Source organism: Aspergillus fumigatus, chromosome 4 (genome assembly GCF_000002655.1).
Source record: "Aspergillus fumigatus Af293 chromosome 4, whole genome shotgun sequence".
In the NCBI taxonomy this organism is placed as follows: Eukaryota; Fungi; Ascomycota; class Eurotiomycetes; order Eurotiales; family Aspergillaceae; genus Aspergillus; species Aspergillus fumigatus.
In genome coordinates this window covers 3,237,168-3,264,727 of record NC_007197.1, presented here as the reverse complement: position 1 = coordinate 3,264,727, position 27,560 = coordinate 3,237,168, and the positions used below count along the sequence as shown (strand labels likewise).

The window sequence follows — 27,560 nt, the reverse complement described above, 5'->3', positions numbered from 1 at the left end:
CCAAAGGTACCTTCTTACTCTACGCTACAAAAGGCCAGCCCTATATTCGCATGATCCTGCATTTTCCGATGGTGTACCCGCCCTTGGCTGTGACGTCGAGACTTGAGTCACTGGACACACAAATAGATAGTTAATATCTGCTCTTAGGTGTTACAGGCTGAGACTGAGACTAGAGCTGGCAAGACAATCAAGATCTACGCGCCCTTGGCCGTTTCGAACCGTTTACTCTTGTCGCTGGATAGTCACCAGCTACCAGCTAACTACGGGAATATGTTACCAGTCACAATCTCCCACCAGGCGGCGGGCCAATCATGCCACTACTGTCCAAGTGTCGATCCTGCACATCTGACGATCGCGGCTTGTCCTGTTAGCACTTTAGCCGACTTCCGGATCTATGGGTGCAGGCTGTCGGTCTATCCTGAATTGCAGATTTAGGGACTAGAGGAGTAGGAGCTCTGTACTCCGTTGGTCTAAGTATATGTACTCTGAGTAGACGCCAGTGCTAGATGCGGCAATCAAAATGCGTAGGAGAGGACGGCCTACATACACAGAACCTTCCCTACCCCTCAGTCATGCGATCTTGCCATGCATCGCATCATCTTGCATCAGAATACGGGATATGACGGCAACGATGGCATCAAAAGGCGTCAAGCATGAATCCGTCTAGTCTATTCCTTCACGACAATGCATGTCTCTGGTCTTTATATTAGAGTTCAGTCTTCAAGCAGAATCACATTTCCTACAGAGCCAGGAAACCCATTATACATGAAATAAGCTAATGCGTGTATTCACAAGACTCAGATGGTCGCCAATGCGTGAGATGCAACGCTCAATCGCTTCCTCCAATAACACCTTAGATGTCCAAAAACATGGTGATCAAGCAGCCATCGTCAAAACATACCTTAAACATATTTGATTAGTGATTGTTGGCAGACATATCATGCGAGAAGGCGGGTACGGTACTTACGATGTGATGCTGTCCATTCTCTCACTCGTCAATTTCAAGCTCACTGTCAACAATTCCTGAGCGATCTCGGGCTCTTCTTCCCTCAACTGCTTCCATTTATCGGCATTCAGACACCAGGTCACGCAGTCCTGTTCCGCCTTGACCGTCGCAGTCCGTCGGGTTTCGCTGAAAAACGGCAGCTCGCCACACGGCCGTCCCCCGACGATCAGTTCGAAATAACGGCCTTGAGGTAGCTCATATTCAGCGCGGAGCATGCCCGACTCGAGGAGGTAAAACCCGTCAGGTAAGTCGCCCTCTTGGAACAGCACGGTACCTGCAGCATAGCAGACTCGGCCAAAATATGGACATGCCCTGAACCAAAAATCCTCGTTCTTGGTGGTGAGCCCCTGAAAGGTCTGCAGGAGCAGAGGGAGCGGCTGTCGCATCGCTGACCAGGCAACCGAAGCCATTGCCGCCGTCTCCTCCTCGCGCAGAGTGGTCGTTGCAGCTTGTTGGAGGTACAGCCGGCGGGGAGAACCAACAATTCCTTCCGCGGCCTGCAATTGGTTCTGGGACACAGGAACTTCAAGATGAGGCGGCGATCCGCTCTTCTTCCGTATCAATGCCTCACGATGGCTGTAGAAGACCTTGAGGTAATCGTTCTCGCAAAATTCAAGAGCCGAATTGAGGTCCTTGAAAATCTCAACCCCAGTCTCGCTAGCAAGAAGCCCAACGTTCTGAAGACTCTTGCCCACCTCACTCGTCATATCAAGCCCGGATATAGTCATCTGCACATTGCGCCGTCGGAGAATCCGGTTTATACGCGTGAACGCTTCTGCCGCGGAAAAGTCCAGCCCGTACACTCGCGAGAAATCCAGGATGAGGAACCGGATGGGCCGTCTCTCAAAAGCTTCCTCTTCAATGAGTCCCCGCATCGTGCTTTCAACGCTGACTATCGTCCCAAAAAATAGATAGCCAGCAAGCTTGATGATGAGTGTCTGCTGCCCGGCCTCTTTTAAGAATCGCTGCTGGATGGGAGGTCTCCTGACAGTCGAGCCCGTAATCTTGCCAGAAAATGTAGCCCTGATGGCCGACTTGCGTGAGGTTTGCACCACAAAACTCACACATGCCAAGATGATTCCGACGAAGATGCCAACCACAAAGTCCCAAGCACCCATGGTGACGACGATACTGACGACCTGTACGGATCAGAAGGCGGCTCCTTGACGAGATGGGACTTACTCACTGTCAAGTATTCTAGCCGGTGCAATTTCCCCCACGTGTCGACCAAAGCTTCTTCCATCAGCTCAATGCCCAGCATGAAGATGAGAGCTCCAACAACCATGACTGGAATAAATCCAATAATCGCCGGGCCCACGACAAGAATACCCATCGTAGCAAAGGCGAGCATGATACCTGCCAGTCGAGAATTGCCACCGCTGGCGATGAAAAGAAGGCTATTAGTGTATACAAGGTAGTTCTAGAGCTGCATGAGTATATGAAACGAATGATGCCCCTTAAATTGCTCAGCCGTACCTGTATGCTTCCCGCGAAACCTGACAGTGCATTAGTGACGCCATGAGCGATGAGCTCACGATCGACACTGAGATTGTCCTCCCCAGTCGATATACCCAGTGCCGGAACATTGATTGGGACGTGAAGGACTCCGAAGAACGTCAATGCGAACATCGCTGGAATCGTATCAACGAATGCGGACCAGTCGACGGCCGAAAAATCTACAATTAGTCAGTTCATGCTTGCTTGGAATAGCGTGAAGGTTACCCACCGTAGAGCGTATAAAAGTGATACCAAGGGTTGGAAGACGACGGAGCGTCAAAGACCCATCCTCTGCTACGCAAGGTATCCATAGATACTCTTGCGCCGAATTTGACGATATAAAAAACCACACCTACCGTAACGAAATAACCACCGACAAGGAAATTGGACCGCACAAAGCGCTTCAGAACAAGAAAAGCAATAGCAAGAAACAAGGGTATCATCCAAAGCAGGAATGTATCCATATGAAAAAGCTTCTGCAAGGTTGGTCCGTTAAGCTCCAGGGACCCGGATAGTCGAGCAGATACCTCAACACCGGTCTGCATCAGAAAGAATCCTACACCGCCAATGCATCCGATCAAAATATGACGCGGGAAGAACCCGATGAGAGAACCAAGCTTGCACGTTCCCATCAGGAAAAAGACAAGTCCCGTAAGGACAGAACTGGCGGAGAATGCGAGAATAGTTGTGGCGAGGACAGATTTCGGATTGTCCTCGCCAACCCGAAGTAGAATTGTCATGGCCATCTTGTGAAAGAATGGAACAACCTCAATCATTTCACTCCCGATACCGCCACGGAAGATTGACCCTCCGCATGAAAAGACCAGCTGAGCAATGACTGTGCTGACATAAAACATCGAGATTCCGTCTGACCCCAGATCAGAGAAGATAGGCTCTCCAAGTGGAAACAGTATCATTCCGTAGGAGAGCGCATCGAGGATATTCAGCAGTAGTCCGAGGAACACAGAAGGTAGCAGGCTGGCGGGGTAAACCACCCCCTGCTGCCATACTGCTCTCCCATTCCAAGACTTTGGGCTTGCTATCAGACGAAGACAGCTTCTGATCGTTGCTAGAGCGCGAGGCTGTCCGCCCTGCTCGCGCTCTCCCAGTAAGTACTGTCTTTCAATGTCGTCTGCAACCCCATACCCATGGAATGGTTTAGATGGCGCCGTCTTATTCAGCAACGATGTCCGTTCGGTAATTGTGTTCTCTCCTTCGCCATCATTAAACACGGGCCGTGGGTTCTCCACACCAGCCGCGTCTTTTGGGCACCGCTTACCTCCGTAGTGGTAGGTGTCATCCCCGACCGATTCCGAGGGAGGACTGCGAATCATCTGAGTCAATACCGAGGAGCCGGTAGCAGGAGCGTGGATCGGTTCCGGTTCAACAATAGACAGATCTCCTGCAGTGCTGGTGTAGCTTGACGAGGGTGCAGCGACATCAGTCTGTCGTTTCGATTGAAAGATATCCAGGCTTCGCGGAAAAGAGCCCCGTTCGTGAGGAAGCGACAGCGCAAATGAAGCCAATTCAGCTGTTTGTTCTCTCAGACCCTGCGATGAATAGTGCGCCGGATCTAGACAGCCAGTTAGGACATTGAAACCCTCACGAAATTTCCTATTATCGTACCCTGGGAACCTTTGAAGGACCGATGGTAGAATGACCGAGTCGGAGTTCTGAAGCTCGACCCGCCATGAATCGAAGGCTCGAGTCCTGAAATGTCGGGAGTACTGCCATGATTGGCTCGCTCGATCGGTATTTCTGTCACATTTGGAACAGGAGCGTCGACCAAAGATGGGCGACGGGGCAAAAATCCTGACGCACGAGAATCACTGCGGTCTCGACGTCCGATGACGCCCATCGCGAACCCGAAGCGTTACTACCTGAGCCACTGACAATTCGTCTATAAGAATGGAAAATGACGAGATAAATTGGCGGCGAGGAGCCTAGGCTCCTTTCTCGGTTTGCGTGCTGCACCCCAACAGCCGCAGACGAGCAAATGGGGGGAAACCCGAATGACGCAAGAATCAAGGCGCAAGGAGCAATAGTGGTCTGATTACCACACAAGTGTCAGGAGGAGGTCTGCAGAAACCCGATGCATGAGGAAGTAAGTGTATGACGGATGGCGGTCTCAAAAGTAGCTAGTGTCATTGGGAGGAGGTAACCCATGTTAGACCTCCACGGCCGGAAGCTGCCCGCGTTATCAATCCTGGTCCGTGAGTTGACTAAAAAAGTCTTATCACCGGCTGTTATCGTTGTGCTCCGCTAGAGGCGCTTTACCGCATTCTAGCAATTGTGGATCAGGAACTACTCATAGTTCCTAGAAATGATTATCGTACGGATAAAAGTCGTTATTACTATTGAGTAATCGCCTCCCGAGTTGGAACTTGAAGTTTGACAGAAACAATCTGAAATTGATTGATGATGTGCTTTGTATGATCGCCGTGGCTGATCAATGCACGAGGACGGGAATCTGCATACAAGCTTAGTCTTGCCTTGGCTTCATTTGGACATACTAGCGCATCAATTGCAGTACTAATTTACGTAGTAAGAAGCTACCATCAGCTACTGAGACGACAGCGACCACTTTTTCCGACGTCGACTGGTTGAAATGGTTTACTGCATGACCCATTTCGATCACGCAATTAAATTGGAAGCCCCGTACTCCGCATAGGGGAATGCCTCTACAGACTATACGGTAATTTTGAAAAGTTCAATGCACTGTATACAGGTATACTATGGGTATCATCAAATCGTCAAAACCGTTAGTCCTTCACCATCGTCTGGTTCCAATCAACCCAGTCGCTCCAGGAACCCTTGTGCTATCAGCCGTTCCACATCGCCCTGTCGAACGTAGAGTTGACTGTTCTTCGTCAAATTGATAACCCTGTAAAACATCACACTTATCAGCTCCGCTTTCGATGGATGCAGTAGGATTGCTCAGCCGACAGGCAAAAGCAAAGACAACAACAACAACATACCCATACTCCGTCTGAATCTCCCCCGCATCCTTCAAGACCCTCACATCGATAAACAGATCCCTCGGTGGCTCCAAGCTCCCCGTGAGATCAATGTCCGTCCACTGCCCCTTATAGGCCGCCAACATATCACTATACTGCCGGAAATACTCCTCCTCCTCGGGACTCAACGAGCTATGAGTCCCCGCCTGCGAACTCACAACCCCATGCGCCGCCGCCCCTTCGTCGGCATTCGGCTGCTCCTGCTCCAGCACATCCACCCCCTTCCAGCAGAGCTCCTCCAGCTTCTCCGTGCGCACGCGGTGATACGCAAGGAGACAGCGCTTGTTGCGGCGCGTGCAGATGTGGTCGACTAGTAGGGCGCAGGCCGTCGCCGGGTCCGCAGAAGGATTGAAGCTGCCGCCGAAGGGCTCGAGGAGGCGGGCGACGTCGCGGTCGAGATCGCGGACTTCGCGGGCGACGGTACGTACCAGTTCGGTTTGGTAGGGGGGGAGGTGGACGAGGGATTGCGTGCGCTTGGCGTGTTGGACCTGTCACTGGTATTAGCAATAGTGTGGGATGGAATTTGGGTGTTGTAAGACGCGGCGGACCAGTTTGTTTCCGAGTTCGCCGTACATGATCGTTTGCTGAGCACAACGATGGCTGATGAATGGATGGATGGATGGAAGAATGATGAGGATTTTAGGTGCAATTGCTGCTGTATTTTGATGCGTCTGATGATGGGCCGGACGCGTGTGTCGATAGTCGCCCGATGAGTTTATTCTGTCGGGTTGGTACAATTGCATGTGCCAAGCCTCGCGAAGGCGGTCATTGCAAAAGAACCTACAGAGTAAGCACTTGCAATCTACAACTCTTCTTTCAATATGTTATTCTCGCTTATGGATGTGCATCATCTTGCGTAGGTTTGTCCAGTAACGACGAATATTGGATGCCTTGATTGCCATCAGGCTCAATATGAAGAATTATACTCACCCATAAGACACCAGTAAGACTGCACGACTCATTCGAGCAGATCCTGAGTCACCAGTTCATAAGGGAATCAGGGTAATCTTCACACCCAATGTGTCCTATTAACAACCTATACTCCGTACCCTGAATTCAATGCTCCTGCAGTATTCGCTTCTAGCCCGTCACAAATGATGGGAGGTCGCATATCCACTACACTACAATGAGTTGACAACATACCCAAAGTTATCCAAAATCTACATAACATCCTGACTCAACTTATCATCACCAGCCTTGAAGACATTAGAACCCAACTTCCTTAGGTCCGTAAGCCCCTCAAAATCCACTCTCTGCAACCGAGGCATGCTAGCGTATATCGCCGACTGGACCTTCGGAATCTCTAGATTGTTATTCTGTATGCCCTCGAACAGGACAGTACAGTCAACAGGCGCCGTCTTGCCTTTTTGATCCGTCTTGCATGCAAAGGAGATCGTCTTGGCCTCAGAAGTATCCGCCGCTGGGGCCTTAAGAACGTCCCGAGAACGCTTTGGAGGCAGATCCAACATGTTGGGGTTCTCTTTGGGCCTGTAGAAGATTGGGGCTACTTTGCCGCGACGGGCGACTGTGAACTGGTGACGGGTCGCCGTATGAGAGGCCCTAAAAGGGAGCGAAGGTGACCTCAGAACTATTTATGTCCAGGAAAATGTAAGTATCACTATGTGCCCAGGCCCCTTTCTCCAGCTGACGATGTGTCCTGTGACTGGTCTGACTGAATTGTCATTACGTGGATCATCCACATAGGTTTTACCCTTGGTGCATGTTGAAGATCCCCTATTAAGAAATCAGCGACCTGCAGACTGACCAAGGATGATTAGTTGGTCACTCGGGTGATCTGTGGACATATATGGCTAATCACACTCGAGAAGAGACAACAAAATAGGGGAGCTCAGTATTCGTGACTAGCTCACCCACAGCGGAAGCATAATACAGGAGAATCAATCACGGAATGCATTGACTCACAGTCTCGACAAAAGGAATATCCTACCCCGTGTATCAGCCACATTGTTCACCCGCAGTCGATTCCTCGTTCAAATAGCCTCGTTAACGGCTTGTACATGTCCAGTGTTGCGGGGAGAAAATACTGAATGTGCTGATAATGTAACTTGTATAGTGCAGAGTTGGCTATGACCAAGTGGATCGGTGGATCTGAGTAGAGAAGATGCTTCCTGCTAATTGACTCTTGAAGCACTATGGATTCAGTGTGTAAAAGTGGTCTCGATTTAATAGCCCTTTAGCTACAATCGACGGGAGAAGATCCTGGTTACCGGAAAATTGTCCATCATTGGATAAAATTGTAGCGCTGCAGTGCGAAGGAGATGTTACAACGGAGAGTAAAGCCAGGAAATAACGACTTGCGCCTTTCAATCTAATATTGTGTCAAAGCCAAGAGATCAATAGCATAAATTGCAGGGATATTCCATGAAATATCAAAAGAAATTTACCACCCAGAAAGAGATCAACTCCAACAGGCAAAAAGAGATATCACACAGACCGCCAAAGAGACAGGAGCACCAGGAGACCAGAAGAAAGCAGGGTATCATCAGTCCCATCATACTAGACTCTGCGCCTGTATAACTCCGACTTTGAGGGTTTTTTCTTCTTCTAGAGTACAAAAGGTTGGCACAATGACAGAAAGAAATTAAGAAACACAAATCAGCAAGCATGGCATGAGGCTCGTCTTCTCGTCGCAACAAGACAGGAACTCAAAAGGAACCTGCCTTGATTAATGTCACATTGCCGATCAGGCATATCCAGATGCTTGAGAGTTGATCCAGTGTTCAAATTCGCCATTGGAAGCATCAAAACTGGTCTCATTGTTGATAGAATCCCAAGTATCGCGGCTATCCCCTAGAGTCTGCAAGCCTTGATGATAGGTGGCGCCGACATGGTATGTGGATTGCAGCGGAGAGGGAACAGGGACATAGCAGTTACTCGTCGGGACTTCTTGCCAGATCGCATAGTGTGAGTGGTTGTACATAGCACGCTGACCAGAGTGGTCGCTTAATGACAGCAACTGAGGATCCAGCTGTCCATCGGGTCCAGCTCCAGAATTGTTCTGGGGCTGAAGAAGGTCGTGGTGGGCGGCTCCAGGCAGCCCGGCCAGCGCAGTCGACGAGGTGAACTGAATGTTCTGGAGTCCAACGTGCTTGAACCGAGAATCTTCAGTAGGAGGGCCGATGAGGTTTGGATGTATTGGCTGCTGGAGGTATGAAGAAGGCTTGGGAGCTGACATGCTGGGATGACTGGTCTGCCACGAGGAATCGTAATATGTCGTTGTGGGCAGCCCATGCTCTGGAAAGTCGAAGGGTGTCGAGTCGCGGCTGGCCCAGCCATTGCTGTCGACCTCAGACGAACCCACAGCACGAACTTGGAGGAACGCCGGGCTAGATCCAGAGGTCATCTCGCCACCATCCACAGTCAGCTGGTCGTCATCCGTTTCTGATCTCTTCTTCTTTTCCTTCGACGGAGAGAACTTGTACCCTGGGTGTGCTTTGAGATGATTGGCCTTTTCGACGTTCGCGAGAACCTCGTACTTCTCGCGAATCTCTGGCGTTTCAATGCGCCAGCTGTCGCCGGCGACCTCTGAAACGACCTGGTGGTTATTCTGTGCAAACCACTCCTTGGTCCGCTCGGCGTATGCGGACCGGTAAAGCATGAACGAGTTCATGGGTCTGGCGACTTTGCCATTCTTTTTGGCAACCTCCGCGTGGCGCACCTCTTTGGGCCGATGTACCCAGCTGTCCATGTCTCTAAGGGGAACATTTGTCAAATGCTTGGTAACTTCACTTAGAGGACCAGGTAGCTTAGGTTTCGATTCCCGGTTGCTCGCCTTCTTGGCTCGGCGCCTAATTCTGGGAGGTTTAGCCACTCTTACTTTCCCAGGGGAAAGCTTCAAGGCTGATGAAGATGGCCAGCGTGGAGGAGTCGCTTCTAATTTGCTCGGAACAACTCCCTCGTCTGCAGTAGGAGGCGGCGTATTGATCTGACTATCTGAGGGTGGCATCTGCAGTCCATCAGCACATGCTTGGCTAGCCAAGTGTGTCATTGAACACGGGGGCGGGAATCCTACCGTATGTTGTAGTGGTAGAGGTGTTGAATACTCGTGGGAGACATATCGCGGTGACGACGAAGGACCGTAGGTCTGATCAACAGTTAGTAGGTAATCAATGAGCTGGAAAAAGCTTCCAACTCACCATTGCTTGGGGATTGAGCTCACTGTTGGCAGCTTCAGCGCTGCACGGCAAGCTAGATGTGACAAAGGGGTTCTGGGAGCAATATAGCGAGTTGAGCATGCCACACTGTTGAGAAGCGAGATCTCCGTCTGTTGACTGAGGGGGAGAAGGAGGTTGGACGAATCTTGCAGTTGCAGCTGCAGTGGCCATTGTGGTAGCAAATCGGAGGTGACGATGCTACAGGATAGTGGAAATATGCGTCTTCTTTAGGACGCAGTTGGAGTGGTTGTAGGACCTTCTGTCAACAACTCAGATGCGTGAAAGGAGATCTAGAAATTTCCCCTTTTCTGACTCTTGTGCGAAGGCTGAGACAGTCCGATTGCCAAAATGATACCCCTTGGCTTAGACAAGCGGGGGAGATAATCTGGTGAGCCGGAGAGAGAGAGAGAACAGTCAAGAAGGTGAATGACAGGAAGTCTATGATTAAGTAGAGGATGCTTAAGAGGCAAGTTGAGCATTTGAGTCTCCAGTGAATTGATGCCCCACAGCAACAGAGACCCCAAGTGAAGACGGAACGCTGTATCAGACAGTAATAGTCACCGTCGTTTGGAGACGGGTACTACCAGGAGACGGAGCGGTAGAAGAGTACCACTGGAAATCAGCGATCAAGAGTAGAAGCAGGCAGGATAGATGGGACCAAGGCAAAGAGAAAAGTGAGATAGAGGAGGGGTCTGAAGGATTCTTTATGAAAGATATCCAGCAGACAAGATGGAAAGAGGGATCAATTGGAGGAGATGACTGTTGATTGATTGACCGGGGTATGGGGATGTGAACAAGATGGTGAATCTCAAGAGCCCCATCGATCTCTTATTTAATATTTTAATGTCTGATCAGTGGGTAATAGTGGAGATGTATTATGGTTCTTCCATGCAGCATTATTGCAGACCTGGGAGGCAGACAGACACAGACAGACATCAGTCAGTCCGTCAGGAACTCCTCTCTGGCTGGTGCAGTCCAGTAGGCTGAGGCCCTGAGTCAATGGCGGTGTTGCACCTGCTGGGAAAATCAAGCCAAAAATGCTCTGGGCGCTGTCTTTGTTCCACTGTGCTGGGACAGGAGGAAACCGGGGGTTGCCATTAATATTATCAGGTCCTTTTTCCTATTCTTTTCTGGCGTGCCCTTTGAAGGCTTGAAGTAAAACACACCAGCAGATCTTCCAAAGGATCAAAAAAAGAAAAAGGAAAAGGAAAAAAAAAAAAAATGAAAGAAAATAACAATAATTATAATAATAAAGAGCCAGAACGAGAGGAACTGCGCCCCTCCTTTGTGCCAATTCTAGATGCAGATGCTTTGAACTCCTTCTAGATCTCTTGTTGGTGAATTAGTATGGGACTGAGTGGCTAGAGTGGATGTAGGTACCGCATTGTGGATGAAACTATCCATGGGTCATGATTTAGATAGAAGTTGAATCATTCTGATAATATTCAAGAAAAAGGCAGAGGAAGTTTCAATGAAGAATCTAATTTCAGGCTCAAAGAGACAATTCTGTTATGAGAACTTTTTCTGTCTCTCTATATTGGACTGTTCTATGTTCAAGCATTATCAGGTATAACGGAGAAGACCCTCGTATGGCTTTGATTCCTGGGATACCTGTCTACAGTAACTTTTATGGTAAAAAATGCGACATTATTCTAATTAGCTTCAGGAAAGTGACAGCAGTTTAGTATTGGGTCTATTAGTCTCGAGACAGGATCAGAGGTAGAAACGACCAACGGGGAAAGGGGAAATCGAAAAAGTAAACAGGAGACCCCGAAAAAAAGAAAAAATGAAAAACCGAATTCAAGTTGACTGGTATACACTTACATAAACTTACAGGAGATGTCGTCAATACTTCGCTATCCTGAAGTGTCAAATTGTGGTCAGTCGTAGAGTTGAGCCTAGTACATACCAACCTCACCAACAATTAAAACTTATAACGTGAGAGGCTACGGAGTACATACATGACAAATCTAAAGGGTCTCATGATTTGCTCAAAAGTATAGAAGACGAACTCAATCTCCACGGTGACATGCAAGAGTTCCCATGTACTGATCATGATATAGGAAGCGACGTTCCATGGGTCGGAGGATATAAGACTAGATGTCATTGGAGTCTGTGAGTAGATATTTCAAATATAATTCGTAGCTACTTATCTAGATCTACGCCGTTTAGTGAGATGACTTGAGGACTGGCCCCTGGAACCGCACTCTTTCCACATGGCCTTTTGGGGCCTACCATAACTTCCAGCAAATTATCGAATCCGAACCATATGTAATATGTAATAATATACGTAGTTTCAAGAGGACCATGGACATTTTACCATTAGTTAATCTAAATCGCGGCGGAACATGGGAACTTGAGATCATCGATCGCTCTTGGGACCAACATTCTAGGGGACATGCTACCTGTATGTAGACTAGACGTCTTGAGTGTTAAACGGAGTTGCCGCTAATGTTGTCATTGATAGGTAGGTAGTGGGGTTGGGGTGCAAGCAGTTCCGTGTTTAGAGAGGCCCCATAGTCGGACCAAACGGTGAGCATGGGACCAATGGAGACGGTGTTTAATTCAACCAGATTTGCGGGGAGCTTGATGATCAGGAGTGAGAGAGGGCCTCGCTCAGAGCCAGATTTGACAACATGTAGAATCCCTCAGTATCAACCGTCTCTTCCCCTCTCTCTAACCTTTCCCTTTTTCTCTCAGTTGATTCTCACCTGAAGTCTGCCGATGTTGCCATTCATAAATGCCGTGGCAGTAGTAGCGTTATACTAGTGTAGCGCGGCTATTACTAGGCCTTATGATTCGATTCGTGGTGGCTGTTATGACAGTTAGGTAAGTTACCTTCCTGCCACGAGGATCCCATTGGTGCTTATCATTGGGTGGGCCAAATGTGGGCCGCACTAGTAAGGTACCATAGTAGGCACAGATGTTTTGTAAAAAACAAAAAGAGTTAGAAAGGGTCTTGTACCTTACGGAGTTCGTCCAAAAATACCAGTAGGCTTGACGAACGGCTCCCTATCTTCGCCTCCCCTTTGGCCTATAATGATAGGAATTATGCATGTTGTTACCCTTGATCAAGCTTGATCGACGTGCTTACCTGGCCTTACTATCCTTGCCGTCAGGTTCCTTACACTTGGACTTTTTCCAGTCACGTGTCAACTAGACAATGTTGTAGCAGGATTGCATGAACGAACAAGTCCACAGCCTACTTTGACTTGAGGAAGAACTTGGCGGGCTTCTGTACGCTGGTCGCACACAATGGATCGCATAAGCTAATTTGCTTGCCGGCCAATATTCTCATTCCTTGATCTTGCGGTGATATCAACTAGCTGATGGTACATATCCTTGCAGCTTATTGGACTGTGTAGCAAGCCGTAAGCATGTGGTGGCTGTCATGTGTCAACCTGAGAGCGGTTACGGTACCGGATGGACTCGTGGGGAAGCCGTACAAATTCTTCTGCCTCATCCATTTTCATTGGCCTTTTTGTTGATTATCCACCACATCAGAGTAAGCAGGCATATTGTCGAGTGGAGGCTTGCTTGGACCCATGATCTGCGGCTGTCAACTGTGCTGCTGATGTTGCTGATAGGCTTGGAAAGGCCCCATATGGCTTGCGCAGGAACTGAAGTGGCCCTGCATCAGTTCTTTGTTCAAGCTTAATCTAGGGACACGGGAACCTCTGGCCTTTGCGAGTAGGTATCAGCGCTCGATTCGAAATTTCCCGGCCACCTCTAGTACTAGGTTCCCAGTTCGATCTCATGTGGATGCAGTCCGTGTCGTCTATTTTTGCACAAGGCTTTCAAGCACTACTGTGGCAGGGCTGGTTTCATCAAGAATCTCTGCCTCAAGATGAAAGCACTCATATCATGCAAGTTTCAGAGTGGTTCATGACTCCTGCAGAGACGCTTTGACCGCTTGAGTCGATGTCAGCCCCGTAGGTGTCACCATGCAGGTCCTTGGGCAAAGCCTCGAAAAGGAAGAGGATTGGCAGCAAGGACGATCTGGTAGGACAATCTCGACAACCGGGGGTGTCTGACAAGCTTCTGGAATATCACTAGATCTGCGCCAAGAAGCGAGCTTTTCCCATTCCGTTGAGTGTAGTATTTCGAGGACAGCAGAAAGAGCAAAGCCTTCAATTGTCTGGTGACAGGAGCCGGTCATATCGCGGGTCTCAACCATGGCGTTGATCACCACGTCTTGGTTTGTTGCGCCCTGAATGGATTAATGGCTTCTTTCCTCGCCAAATCCGGCGAACCTAATAATAATCGCGTTTCAGATTCGAGGGCTGCGCCTCTTCTCCCCAAACAATCAACGTTGGATATATTTTTGAAACAAAGTTGTGAAGAATAGGAATTCCACTTACGGGGCAAATGGGGGGGGGAAGGGAAAACGAAGAAGTATGGGTCCGAGCCAAGGAGAGCTCCTTCCAAGAGTCGCCGATCAAATGTTTCCGAGCACATGGCAGGATCAACTTTGGGGAAGAGGCTATTGAGTTTTCGGCGAGTCAGACAATTGGCTAGGGACTCAGGATTCTATGATAGGCTAGATGACTCTATCAGGAATACAGAGCAAGCGGGCATCAGAGATACCGCCAGCCTTCCTTCGTTTCTTCTATATTGCTTGAGTTGAGAGATTAAGACCGGTCAAAAAGGCAACTAATGGACACAAGCCTACGGCCGCGAGAATCATGCACTCAGGATTGCCAACTGGATGCTGCTATTAACCAGATGCCATCCTCCATCAGGCAGAGCAAAACTGAGGACCGGTAGAGGAGTCGGTATTTAATGGAAAACACCCACATGATCAACAGCATTATCTGTTTCTGGACTAGCTATCGCGGTTTTTGCTTCTGTATGCCTTCTGGTCAAATCTTTCACCTGAGCGACATGTATCAAAGTAGGGAAAGTGAGAGACGTAAAAAAGTCTGTTTGGCATACTACTTCCATGGTTTACTCAAGCTCAACCACATGGCAGGCGTATATCGCGGAGCAAGACCCTCACGACCTGCGCTATTCATGGCTCGATGGGAAATAAGGTGCAGGGTGGCTGGGATCAACAAAAACGTGGCCTCCCGAAACACGTAGGTGTCAAAGGGAAGCCACCACAACCATTGTCAAAGTGCCAGAGTAGGCTCAATCCTAAGATTCAAACCTAATGCCACAAGGTATTTTTGGTAATCAGAAGATGGAAAGACAAGAAGGCAATTCGCCAGGAGAGGGAAGGCACGCAGTTGAGAAACAAACAAGGTGTTAGGCCATTGTGATTGGCGACATAGGCAACACAATCCGTGCCTCGAGGCGAACTTTCCTGCTAGATTGCGGCGTGATAGCGCATTAGTTGGCTCACTGAGTGGCAGCGAGGTCAACAAATCTCGCGATAAAACCTTGAGTGGTGGTGATGGTGGTGTTACACAGGCCCGGATAGCTCGAGGATGCTTTCCCTGCTCTCACATCTGCCGTCCGTACCGGCTGAGAGACTCCGCGGTGCAGAGTTGGTTCTACAGTTCAGCTCCGTGTGGACTAAGAAAGCAACAACATGGCGATCTCCGTGTGGGTCTGATGTGGTTTGACAAAACAGTACGGAGTACAAAGTTTCTTACCCAACCTTAAATGGCTGAGAACGCTCTATCACCCGTGGGACAGTGTCGAAGTCAAACACGAGGATAGATAAGACTGGACTCATGGATCCGGGGTAAAGTTAGGAGAAACACATGAGGAATCGAGCAGAGGTACGGACCAAATCGCCTCGAGCGAGTCGAGCCTTAAGAGTTATCTGTCCAACCCAGCCAAGGTGCAATTCTCTCAAATGGGCAATAAATGAATGTGCAGCAGGTGCCTGGTTCACGTCAACCCTCGATGGTTCGCATCCGCGCGTCTACTACATAGCGGAATCCTAAGTCTTGAGACATAAGGTTAGTGATAAGGAGATGCATTGAGTTCGTCCTCACGGCTTCTTGCAGTCTTGCTAATAAATTTTCTCGCAATGGATTCAACAGATCTTCGAATATATGAAACGCTCAGCTTCGCAGTCGGAGTACTCGATCGTAGCATATTGCTTGTAAAGTAAGGTATCTACTAATGAGCTTGAATGGGAATAATACATCGGCCTATTCGACACTCGGATCAATAACTCCACCAAGCAGAATGCTGGAAAGAGTGACAAATTGTGAAGCTTGAGTCTAAACCCTCCCCTTCCAAACAGTATCACCACTGACTACTTAATGGTAACCTTTCATGGTTGTTCGAGTCTTGTGCTTTGTGGCCGGACCGGTCAGTCTACAGCGCTGGTAATGGTAGGGATGTGATACACGGTCTCGACGTTTGGAATCATGTATAAACCCTATCTTATAGTACAAGGATGTCCGAGGCCTGTGCGTTCTGTTTGGTGCCATCATCGTCATGATATACTTTGCATATGCACAGATGTCTTGACTCCTGACTGCCACAAGTCTCAATAGATAAACATCCCAAGTCTCGTACGAGCTCTGAGCTCGTACGAGCTTAATCTGCAGCTGACTCGGTCCAATCGAGCGGCTGTTCGGATCCGACAAAAAGGCAAATTGCTTATTAATAGACGACGAAGCCGCTGATCGCTGGCCACCGACCACCGACAAGCCAGTATCTGAAGGGGATGATGCTTCGAAGTCAGCAGTCAGTTATCTGTCACTGGATGTCCAAGTGCTGTGTCACTGCACCATCATGGTACCACTAAACAACCTTATACTAAGGTACTATTCCATATGGAGTAGATAAAGGAAAAATAATCGGCTACTCTGTTCTGGAGCATCTGCACTTCGTCACATATGTCTCATGCCCGAAAGAAAGTTCAGACGCCGAAGTCATGCTGCTTATGGAGTTTAAGAGCGAATATCACTCGGTTTGACATCTGAACGTCACTAGTACGAACTACCTTACGGAGTATCTGCCTGTTAACCAGAAGAATATGCACTATCATTTTCTACTATACTGGAAATGGAAGTCTAGACACTTTTGTAGCTCAGTGGTTTTGATGGTTTAGTCCGTATACTGCCATAGTCTGGTGACTCTAGGCTGTTCGGAGTACTCCGTACACTAGATCAATCCGCATACCTTATAGTTTGACCCCTATGGAGAAAAATTAGGCTTGCGTGCCGTGTAGGTTTTGATCATTCGATTAGGCTTTGGATCAGCTGCAGCACTTTGTATCGAATATTGAGCAATCCCGCGGTTAATGCGTCTTGGAGATATATCCTCTACAATCAGTGCCCTCTCCCTTCTAGTCCTTCTAGTACTCAGTAGGGTCGCGGAATTGGAACTCCATCCGGGCCCCGCTTGGAGACTGTTGGCCTAGACCGTGTTGCTTCTAGCCCAAAGCACTTACTCCAATCTGTACGACCAACCAATCCCTAAATGTATCCATAATGCAATTGGATACTGTCCATATCAGTCTTCCGTTCTGTTTATCTGGCACTGCATATTACAGTTAGACCCATGTGCATGAGGATCTACCTACCCTGTACGGAGTACAGGCTAACGGCTTGAGCAAGACACAGGCATCACGGCGGTAGAGTGTGGGACTTGATCACAGCAGCCAGTCTACACTATGTTCCGTGTAGTTGAAGCAGTGGAGGCTACGGAGTACTAGTTTAGTTCGGAATCTCGGGGATCCGTTTTTCCCGTTTATCTACTCCAATCGAGTACTAACTAAACAACGAGCCTATCCACGATGTGTATGCTTGGCTAGTCTCCACGGGGTTACGGGAACCATTCCATAGTGCCCGTCCCCTGAGTCGCGAATATGATCTGAGAACGAGGGCTGTCACTGTCAGATTTTGAGTTCAGACGATCTTTTGGATGGTGAGCTACATCACGGCCACACCATCGCACGACCATCACTCGTCATCATCAATCTACGGAGTACTATGTAGGCGTTTCGTCTTGCTCCACTAGTCCCTCCTGGGATGATATAACCGAATACCCTGAACCGGCCATGCCCATAATACGAGATACCACTCATAAGTCATGACCAGAGCCGATAGCCGACGTTACATTCGATAAGATATTCTGTCCAGCATACATGATTTGGAGTGGTTTCTCTCGAGTAGCCGTCTTACCTACGGCCAGTGAGAAGGGACCTGCTACATACTTCATCCATACTTCGTTAGTTGTCATACAGAGTACTCCATACTAGATACTCGTTGATCATGAAGTGCTTGCATCCATATCCTGCAGTGTATCCTCGCCTATCTCCGGCAAACGAATGCAGAGAGAAGAATAAGCAAAGACGGGACAAAAGTACCAGCAGCTGCCAGGCTGTTAATCAGTTCCCCCCCCCCCCCCCCCCCGGCAACCAAGCTAATGATGATCCCGTGTGCACGGTGCGTTACACAGAGTGAACCAACAGCTTGATTGATTTCAAGAATTGATCGAATCAGATCGTCTATACCATCGACTTTGAATGGCGAAGTGCTGACCATCTTATTAAAACAGGAGTCTTATCCCTGACGATTGATTCAGGGGGATCTCGGGCGGAATGAGACCCTCATACCCCGGTATGAATGGAGCGCAGAGCACCTACGTGCTATGGGGGTGCTTCCCCTAACCAGCAACGTTACACAAGCAAATAAAGTCCCTTAGTCATCGACAGTGAGACATGCCACAGGCCTACGGAGTATCCGTCCATCGCACCCTCAATCACCACAGGCCAAGCTCAGGAGCTTCCTTATCCTACCACCTAAACAATGCATAATACATGGTACCATGTGAGGGAGCAAGCACAATAAAGCGATTATCCTGTCCTCCATCCCCCATCCCTATCCCCACCAGCAGCACATTCCCGTCAACAACAAGACCGAAAACCATCCAGTCCGATTTGCAATGCGCCATCCGGCTCACGAATCGATCCAGTCGGACTCTACCCCTTTGCTCTCAGCGCAGCGGGTGTGCCAGGGTCTCGCTGTTTGCTACCTGCGCAGAAAACTCATTGTCGTGTCTTTGCTATTGTCTAGCTGCAGCCATCTCATCTTGTCCCAAGGATGGGGTTGCCCCTGCGCTATAGGTGACCGGTATATAGATTGTAGGCTGCCCTGGTTTGCTGGGATCTTTTGATTGTACCTGAGACAGATATGCAGCTGGCCCGATAGGGGTTCGTATTCGTTCGGACTTTACAGTTGGGGTCTGCCCCTGAGGCAACGGGCACCCACGCAATACTGTTCGATGTAGTATTGAAACAAATTTGAAGGAATGGTCAGGAATGCGTGTTCATTTTCTGCCTTGAGACTGAAACCATTACCGCATCTATTGAAACATACAGAACGAACCACCGGATCCGTCAACCTCTATAAACTCAATGAACCCAGTGCAACGTCTGATTACATTGCAAAACTCCGTTATTGTAATTCAGAAATCCATCCGCCCCAGACCAGAAAAAGATGATGTAACCAGGTACGACAGAAGCGAAGATCAAGTGATACAGTGACATGTTGTCAAAAAAGCATAAAGGCATTGCTGCTCATCGGCCGACCGACCGATGCCGAATTTCAAAAGTCGTCCGAAAGAAGTGCTTCGATCCTCTGGTATTTCAGACGTCAAATTAAGCTTGCAACTGATATTGACGACCCGCAGATAGTTGGACAAATGAAGTTTATGACGTTCCGTTTGCACGTGTTGGATACCGTCCATTTGCTGGAGATGTTTCCGGTGTCTCAGTATCCGCCCCATCAGCAGAATAACAGCGCCAACATTTAGTAATCTCCACCGTCGCGGACCCTAAATGTTTCAGGTAAAGAAGGGTATTGCTCGTCAGATAATGCAGCAATGCAGCACACTTCAGCCATGATGCAGTGGCAAAAGCGGTCCGAAATCCGATATCAAATGCAATGTGGAACCTGAACCCGGTAAACAACAAACGTCTCGTCCAATTCCAATGCACCCTCTAGTTTATGTTCTGCCGAACCGCCTATGACTGTGGTTCGTTGTTCCGACTAAGAGCTGATGGGCCTAAAGGAGGTATCCGATTGAGCGAAGGGGATGACATGGCGGAATACTGGCCATTAGATAGAGAGTGAGGCTGAGACTGGAACATCAGAGCATTTTCCCTTTGCCGACGCTCTTCCTGTTCAGGAGTCATAGATTTCACTGGAGGTGGAATGGGAGCGTCAGGGGAACTTCTGCCCATCAACTTAGGGCTCGGCTCCAGTTTCTGAATTGGAGGAAGAATTGGTGCCCCAGAAAGGCTGCCCGAGGTCATGGGTCGCGGAGACTGTTTGGTTGGGCTGATTCCAGAAAATGGCACGCCATGCGAGCTCTGCGGGGGCGAGGACCTGCTGCCACTGGGAGTTTCTGCCGAGAAGGATGGCCGACCGCTGTGGATCGAAGAAAGGGAGGAATTGTTACCAACGTCGGGCCACAGAGCCGCTCGATGTGGTCCAAAGGGCGTCCAGGGAGCTGACCCGTCCGAGGGACCTGTAGGTGGAAACCCCGCAAGCGGACCAACATCATGATTGCCCTGGGTGGGAGACATTGAGGGACGGTTCTGAATAGGAGAGGGAAGACTCGGGCTCTGAGCCGAGTGGGCAGACGACGGCCGGCCAGAATGCAAGGAACTGCCACCAAAGGTGGCCCGACCGATAGGAGGGAGATTGGTAGCTTGTGAGATGGATGACAGCTTAGAAGGCAGTCCCTGAGACGAAGGTGAAACCCCGTTCATGCCCTTCATTAGCGATGGTAAAGGCCGAGAGTTGCTAACAGGAGCTGACTGTCCGTGGGTGACGTGCTGGGGAGGACGTTCAGGCGATGATGGCATTCCAGCTACTGCCTGAGCGGAACTTGAGGATGGAGCGTGTGGTTCTACCTTTGGTGGCTTTGAAGGAGAACTCATTTGTGCTGTTGCGGCGGCATTGGTGACTCCCGATTCTTGATGATGGTGCGTAGCCAGAGCAGCGGACGGTGGTGAAGAACCGATTTTGAACTTCAAAGGTGGGAGTTTTGGCAACTTCGCCTCTTCCTCCCGTCGCTTGCAATCCTGACAGATGAAGTGGAAATCTTCACTCTCGGCATCATGCTGTGCAATACCTAGACACTTGCTATGCTGCCATACATTGCACTTTTCACACGCTACGCTGTGTGAGCCATCATCCTGTTTCCTTGTTAGCAAGGTGCGGCTGATTCAATCGAGGATGGCCATTCCATACCCAATTTTCCCCATGGATTCCACAACCTGAACAGTCGAAAATCCAATGATCATCTGACTGAAGCTCCTCCAGGCTCTTCCTCTGCTTCTCCATCTCAGCCTTGAGCTGCCTTTCTGACAGCCTGCTCTCACCCCTTTCAAGTCTCTCCTGTTCTTCTGCAATTCTCTGAAGCTCGGCTTCATGCAGAAGACGCTTTCGTTCCCGTTCTTTGATGCGCTGCTCACGCGTCATCATCCGAGTGCGTCGTTCTTCCTCCATCTTCCTCAGCCTTTCCTCTTCCTTGCGCGCCGCGGCCAACTCCGCCTCGTACTTTCGAGCTGCTTCGGCTGCCTCTCGCTCTTGCCGTTCCCTCTCTGCCTTCTGGGCGAGTCGACCTGACCGTTTGGCACCTGCGAGCAGCTGCATGTTCAAGAGCTCCTTCTCACGCTTGGCTCGCTTCCGCTGTAGAGCTTCTTCCTCCCTCTCGATGACCGGTAGCACATGCTCCACTATCCTATCCCGCAATATCTTCTCATCGGGGTCTTTGGTCTTGCGAATCGTGTCCAAAAAGCGGTTATAGTCCTCTAATGTAATGGCGATGCATTCCCACTTCATGTTTTCGAAGGGATCTTTAGCGACGCCGTCATCGACATTGTCGGTGTCTTCACCGAGCTCTTCAGTCGGCACCGCGCCTGATAATTTTCGCCTTTTGGAGGCTCGTGAAGCTCTTGCGCTTCGGCTCTTCGGCTTCGACTTGGCAGGCTTCGGGGGAGGTATATCGGGATCGGTGCGACGGTACAAACGATTGTCGTCCAGAACGTAATAGTAGCGGCCTTCGCGGTCATAGCCTAATTCTTCAATGCGCTACAGCTCATCAGCATCTCTGTGGAAGACCAAGATCGACTGCTGATGGCGGGATTTTACCCACCCATTGTGTTTGGTCAATCTCTTTCTGCTCTGGCATCTTCTCGCGAATGCGATCGGGGTTCCAAAACGTCCAAACGGACAGTTGATGGAGAACACGAAGCTTTTGGAATACATCAAACTCCGAGAACTTGTTCGGGACCTCGTCGTAACCGAAGGGGTTGGGCAGATGGGGAGCTTTGGCATTGTATTGGCGTCGCGTATATTCGTCAAAGTTCTCGAATCTAGATTCAAGGCCTCCTGTCAGCTGAGGAGACATAGGGACAGGGAGAGACCATCCACATACGTAAGACCGCGATGCGACGACACCCATTTAAGAAGACAAAGTCCAATCTCCATGAGTTTTTCCGATGGTTCAGGCTTGAGGCATTCAGTTTCCAAATCCTACCAAGGGAGGGAGGACCAACAATCAGCTTTTGTAAGAAAGACGGGGGACAAATAGTGCAAATCCGTCGCTGGCGGTACACGGAGCTGTGCAGGAGCATAGGAAAGATAACACTCACATCAATTCCAAAGTCCTCGTCAATCTTCATGACTTTACCAAAGATCGTAATATACTGCATAAGGTTCGCAAACTCCCAGCAATTTCGAAGACGGTTCAGCAAGCCATTTTCTTCAGGACGCTGGTCCGGAGCACCGTCCACCTCGGAGCGGGTGCGCTTTCGCGATACCATGGCGGCGATTCAGGACCGTTCAAGGCGCCGCAGCGCAGATGGGAGTCCAAGAAGGGGCGAGGTTCAATGCGTGGGACAACCTGATCTTCTTCCCAGATTTAGAAAATTGGATTGGTGAGGTAAATGCCGGTTGCCGTTGGGTGAGTATTATTGACTTCGGTTCGTCACCAGGAAAGTGTTGTAATTGTCCTGGCTGGAAGGGCGGCGGGCAGACACGGCGGAAGTTTTTCCAGGGCGCGAGGACGGTGATGAGCTCAGAGGAGGCGCGTCGAACCTGGGGACGCAGTCAGGTGATTATGGTCCAGACTAATTACACCCGATAAGGTATGCTCAAACTCCAGTTCTCAGGATATGGGAAGTTTTGAATCAAGATGAAAATAAAAAGCATTTAGAAGAGAAAACATGTACTGAATGGAACTGTCCTCTGAGTTCCAAGGCAAACATTGGAGTTCTCAACGCTTTAATTGCTTATCTCGCGCGAGGCAGTTCGCGAGAAACAGTTCAACCAGTATCCTTCATGAACAAAAACTTATAATATATATTGGTATCTCTTGCTCAAAAGAGGGTCTATCTCAATGGTATACGGATTGGTAAAGAATCACGAAGGAAGAGAAGGAAAATGCGCAAAAGAGAAGATAGCGCCCAACCATATCCACGCCACCAAGCCTTTACCATTGCAATGAAAGATCAGCAGAACCCGTACAAGAAGGCAAGAACAATGAAGAGGACGAAATGAAACCACAGAATTGATACACTCGAACACAAAAGATCACTCAAGCACCAAGTCACCGAAATGAAACCAACTCAGATCATCACCATCACCATAAAAAAAAAGGGGGGGAAGAAAAGAAAGAGAACAAATAGAGCTTTTCTTGAATCAAAACCATAGCCTCATCGATCATGCCCCCTCCCTTTGCTTTCTTGTTTCAACGTGTAGAGATTGCCATTTTGAACACTATTTGCGCCGTGTGATCCGTCTTCGCCTAGAAACCGTCCCATGCATGTCGTAAGGTGGCAAATATACCAAGCATATTAGATGAGAAGGATACTTTTCGTCGCCTACATGGTAACTCCTGAAGCGCCGTCGGAAACATTATCAGAGAGATTGATGAGAAGCTGTGCAAGGCAGCGTTTCGTGGCCGCATCGTCGCGGAGTACAGAGGAGAAAGTGGCGTCGCGGAGCGGTTCGGGGAGGCACTGGCGTAAAGCTTCACGAGCCCTGCTATTGTCGCTGAGTCTGATACGATATTAGCACATGAGCAGGCCATTGCGAGAATTTCAGGGCTCAGAGGTCTAGACTTACCGAAGGAAGCAGCGGACAACATGTTTCAGCAATCTCACAGTCTGCTGCTCCACAAGCTGGGTAACCATATTGCTCAACACTGTTCCCACAGCATAAAACCGTTCGTATGTGGCACAAATATATGCAAGACCGATATCGTCAAGAAGTATTTTCTGTACAATGAAAATGGCGACGGTTTTACTAAGCTCCGATCCTGTCTCCATGATGCGAAGGCACAGAGGGATGATCTCGGTCGTTAGAAGGAAATTGATCACATCGGACGAATCATTCTTTACCAACGCCCCGATGACCCCCAGTGAAGTAAGTCGAAGGTATTCAAAGGGTCGAGACTTCGAGGTTGTGTTGAGAAATGGGTAAAGAAAAAGAGGGATGTGAGCTAGAGAAAGCAACGTACTCATCAGCAATGCTGTCTCTCAGTGTACGCAAAATAATCACAGTGGGAAAATACCATTCAGAAAAAGGGTGCGAGTCTCGTTGTGAGACGCAACACATTGTAACAACGCTAGCGCATTGCAAACTCGGTTCGACGCCGCAGCGGTCAACTGGGAAGGGTTCAGCAGGGGGTAAACGGAGATAATTTCCTGGAGCAGAGCAGTCATGACTCCTTGGAGAGAATGTTAGTACTGAGAACGTCCGAGTTATGCACTCCGCAGAAACACGGGGGGCATGTCTAAGATCATACCGAATGAATGCCAGATGACCAGTGCCAACTCGGGAACCTGCTCCCTCTTCTTGCTGAGTTCCATCAGGGCCGCCTCTCGACGATTCGGATCAAGAAGCTCTGCAATCCAAATGAAGACCTTTCTATTCTCATCGCTGATGCCACCATCCATGACCGACACCGCACCGGACAAAGCGTTTTCTCCATTCAAGGCTCCGGCACCGGCACCTTGCGCGGCGTTCCCAGCACCGCCGTTTCCAGCCATAGCGATGCGGTTATAATGTTGCTGTTGAGCGGCAGCCGCTGCGGCGGCAGCAGCCTGAACTTGAGCATGTTGAGCCACTAGCGACGAATGCTGCTGTTGGGCTTGGTGTGGATGGGGCTGGGCCGGATGGTGCTGTTGCTGTGCCTGTTGCTGATGCTGCAACCAAGAAGGATCAGCCTGCGGATACTGATGCTGGTGGGAAAAGACGTGCTGAGATTGTGTCTGAAGCATGGCGGGCCGACGAAGGATCGTAGTACCCTAGGCGACTAATAAAGATGGTGAAGCGTCGCGAGGATAGGATAGTTCAGATTGTCAAGCAGGAAATTCGGAAGTGTAATTCATGGATAAATCTCTGCTGACAGGAGTCAGATGTAGCGTGGACTGGTAGAGGTGTGGATATAATAGGAAGCAGAAGTCGGAAGTGATAGAGGAGGGTTATTGAAGAGGGAAGTTCGGACTTCGGGAGGCGGGCGGGGAGCGCGCGCAAGTTGAGCTTAGGCGGTTTAGTTGGGTTTGTGACTTCGGCGATGAAGAAGGGTCGGGTCCTGTGTGTTGTGGAGCCTCCCACTACTAGTTACGACTAACACCATAGTCTTGGCTTTCAGCCTTTCATCTGCAAAATAACATCAAGAACCCTTCATTTCTCATCTCTCTTTTTATTCTGCTGGCTCTATGTCTACCATCAAGTACTGTTCTTAAGTTGCTCGTAAGTTGTTCTGAGAGCTTACATTCCTCGAATACCTAAACTACCTAAATAAAGTACCGACCTGCAGGTTAGACTGAAGGCGCACGAGTTACTCTGGCAGGTGCATGACTATGAAGACCCTTGCTCTCATCGTCGCCAAGTTGGGGAATTAGAGATCCAAACTGCCCCTTGGCGATACATGATAGGAATGCATGAAATCACAATCGGCGTCTGTATAAGGCTACAAGGATGCCTGCGTCCACATGCCCTCCTCAGCTTCGAGCTTATGATCCTTTGCGCTCTGAATATAACCATCCCAAGACGAACTTATAGCATCTTATCTGCCCGTCAGGTCAAATAACCCTGCTCTGGTTAGGATCTGATGGATTGCTGGGCTTTGGGATCGCCTCTTAACTCGGATCATTCGCATTCATTCCTCATATTTACATCATTTTTCTCGTCCGATCCATCAAGTCACAAAGGTAAAACATAATCACATGAAGATAATCGTCACACATGTCCGTCCCAGAACTCACATATCACAATGGAAAAAGAGCAAGCATACTTATAACATACAAGGCCAACGCCGATCTATGCATCATCAGTTGTTGGGGAAGCTCCTTAAGAATGCTCAGTCATTCAAAGGAGACGGGGATCATTGGAAGCAAGTCATTAGATCATGATCGTCGTGAGCGCGGCGTACGAGATCTTCTGGATCGTCTTGTGTCTCTCGTTCGCCTATCCGAGCTTTCGCTACCTACAACGGAGACAGTTAGCTACTGACTGCTAATCTGAGGAGCAAGGGAGACATACTTGCGCTTGTGTAGTAGTCGGAGTAATAATAATAAGAACTGGGGTAAGTGTAATCACTCTTCTCGTCTTCGTCCTTCCGCCGCCTCAAGCCTAGACACAATGCAAGAGCGCCGAGTATAATGCCAATAGTCGCCAGACTTCCCCACTTGGACTTCTTTTCGCCTCCTTCTGAGGCGGATGGCCGAGTGCCAAACCAGGTACGCCCTTCGGGTTTGCTTCCGTGCGCATGGTGATGGTATCGCTCTTCGACATACGTGGTATCCTTTCTCTTCCTTCTACCAGGACAAAGGCAGGCGAACAGGGCGTCCAGAGCTCCCTTGCAACACATACAGGCGCATAGCAGGAGCAGGATAAAGACGCCGGCAATTACACCGATAACTATACCCGCAATCGCGCCACCGCTCAGTCCTCCTCCACCAGCATGGACTCCGATCAAAGTTGCGCCGTCAGTTCCCACAGGTGGAATGAAACCTTGTGTTGTCGTCGCAGTTGCAATCTGGGTCATAGTCGACTGTGTCGTTCCCCGGACTGGAGGCGTCGCAGTGGCTGTTACCCATATCGATGAACTTCCCACGATACATTGATCATTGGCGCAGACAAAAGCAGCACCACAGCATGTGTTGCCGCAAGCTGTTTCGCCAAGGTCGGTCCTGCAACTGGTCGAGCCTGTTGCGGTAGGTATCAGGCTACTCCATGTAGAAGTAATCGTTTTAGTATCCGTCTCGGTAAGAACGTAGGTAGTGGTATAGTATTCCCAAGTTCCGCCGCCGCCGCTGCCGCCCGACGAGTCCAAACATACTGCTTGTCCCTGACTGTTGGTACCGCAGGTCTGGCTGGAGGTGCAGCATAGCTGACTGTAATAGCCACAAGGGTTCGCGCAGCGCTTCTCGAGACCGGCTTCTTTGAGACTGACCTCTTCGACTTCCAGCGGTGTCGCATCCGATAGTTGCAACTGACTCAGAACAGCCAGTATCGAAATCGTTGACCGTACTATACGTAATGTCTTCATGGCGAAGGAGCAGTTTCGAGGATCCTTGAACGGCTGACGCAAAGTAACGACCCGTCACCCACCCTGGACTGTTTGCTACGATTCCTGACCAAATCAACTTGAGCCTGTCACTCGTTGAGCAGTCGACCAGCTCAGAGACACTGACACTGTTGACAGGGTATATAGTTCGGATAGTTCCGACAGCAGGAATGCGATAAAGCAGATTCCACGAGGTTTTCGAAAACGAACGGAATGTTAAAAAATTTTGTGTAATGATTGAAGTAAACAAAGTCTCTATGAGAGAAAAGAATGGAAGAATGAGAAGCGATCCAGCAGCTCGTGGAGATCTGACTGTCGAGACTCAGCACAACTCCCAGCCTCCTCTCATCCAAAACCCAACCACCG

General features: G+C 49.4%; 7 protein-coding genes and 1 non-coding gene across 8 annotated transcripts; 1 reads left to right on the top strand and 7 right to left on the bottom strand.

Moving 5' to 3' along the window:
* Positions 1 to 963: 963 nt before the first annotated feature.
* AFUA_4G12440 (sulfate transporter family protein) lies at positions 964 to 4,237 on the bottom strand (the record flags this gene model as incomplete). The annotated part of the gene is made up of 5 exons (XM_746494.1): positions 964 to 2,145; positions 2,193 to 2,426; positions 2,483 to 2,682; positions 2,733 to 4,053; positions 4,130 to 4,237. The coding sequence occupies 5 exons, from the start codon at positions 4,235 to 4,237 to the stop codon at positions 964 to 966; spliced, it is 3,045 nt and encodes a 1,014-aa protein (XP_751587.1).
* A 919-nt stretch (positions 4,238 to 5,156) lies between these two features.
* Positions 5,157 to 6,334, bottom strand: AFUA_4G12430 (DNA replication protein PSF1). Its single transcript, XM_077804656.1, has 3 exons — positions 6,069 to 6,334; positions 5,482 to 6,008; positions 5,157 to 5,387 (listed from the first exon to the last, which is right to left on the bottom strand). The coding sequence occupies exons 1-3, from the start codon at positions 6,261 to 6,263 to the stop codon at positions 5,294 to 5,296; spliced, it is 816 nt and encodes a 271-aa protein (XP_077660798.1). The 5' UTR covers positions 6,264 to 6,334; the 3' UTR covers positions 5,157 to 5,293.
* Positions 6,335 to 6,556: 222 nt separating this feature from the next.
* Positions 6,557 to 6,989, bottom strand: AFUA_4G12420 (uncharacterized protein; the record flags this gene model as incomplete). The annotated part of the gene is made up of 1 exon (XM_746496.2): positions 6,557 to 6,989. One exon carries the CDS (start codon positions 6,987 to 6,989, stop codon positions 6,681 to 6,683), a length of 309 nt encoding a protein of 102 aa, XP_751589.1. The 3' UTR covers positions 6,557 to 6,680.
* A 621-nt stretch (positions 6,990 to 7,610) lies between these two features.
* AFUA_4G12410 (HMG-box domain-containing protein) lies at positions 7,611 to 10,434 on the bottom strand. The gene is made up of 3 exons (XM_746497.3): positions 9,678 to 10,434; positions 9,554 to 9,625; positions 7,611 to 9,487 (listed from the first exon to the last, which is right to left on the bottom strand). Exons 1-3 carry the CDS (start codon positions 9,864 to 9,866, stop codon positions 8,225 to 8,227), a joined length of 1,524 nt encoding a protein of 507 aa, XP_751590.2. The 5' UTR covers positions 9,867 to 10,434; the 3' UTR covers positions 7,611 to 8,224.
* A 1,308-nt stretch (positions 10,435 to 11,742) lies between these two features.
* Positions 11,743 to 11,764, top strand: AFUA_4G12405. Its single transcript, XR_013344513.1, has one exon. It is a non-coding gene; the product is annotated as an uncharacterized ncRNA (non-coding RNA).
* A 4,155-nt stretch (positions 11,765 to 15,919) lies between these two features.
* AFUA_4G12400 (putative PHD finger domain protein) lies at positions 15,920 to 22,745 on the bottom strand. Its single transcript, XM_746498.2, has 5 exons — positions 22,270 to 22,745; positions 22,053 to 22,150; positions 21,771 to 21,990; positions 20,864 to 21,706; positions 15,920 to 20,808 (listed from the first exon to the last, which is right to left on the bottom strand). Exons 1-5 carry the CDS (start codon positions 22,438 to 22,440, stop codon positions 19,630 to 19,632), a joined length of 2,511 nt encoding a protein of 836 aa, XP_751591.1. The 5' UTR covers positions 22,441 to 22,745; the 3' UTR covers positions 15,920 to 19,629.
* Positions 22,746 to 22,772: 27 nt separating this feature from the next.
* AFUA_4G12390 (Rcd1-like cell differentiation family protein) lies at positions 22,773 to 25,142 on the bottom strand. The gene is made up of 4 exons (XM_746499.2): positions 24,426 to 25,142; positions 24,192 to 24,347; positions 23,744 to 24,119; positions 22,773 to 23,677 (listed from the first exon to the last, which is right to left on the bottom strand). Exons 1-4 carry the CDS (start codon positions 24,898 to 24,900, stop codon positions 23,500 to 23,502), a joined length of 1,185 nt encoding a protein of 394 aa, XP_751592.1. The 5' UTR covers positions 24,901 to 25,142; the 3' UTR covers positions 22,773 to 23,499.
* Positions 25,143 to 26,031: 889 nt separating this feature from the next.
* On the bottom strand, positions 26,032 to 27,176 carry AFUA_4G12380 (uncharacterized protein; the record flags this gene model as incomplete). Its single annotated transcript, XM_746500.1, has 2 exons — positions 26,032 to 26,111; positions 26,168 to 27,176. The coding sequence occupies 2 exons, from the start codon at positions 27,174 to 27,176 to the stop codon at positions 26,032 to 26,034; spliced, it is 1,089 nt and encodes a 362-aa protein (XP_751593.1).
* Positions 27,177 to 27,560: the final 384 nt, after the last annotated feature.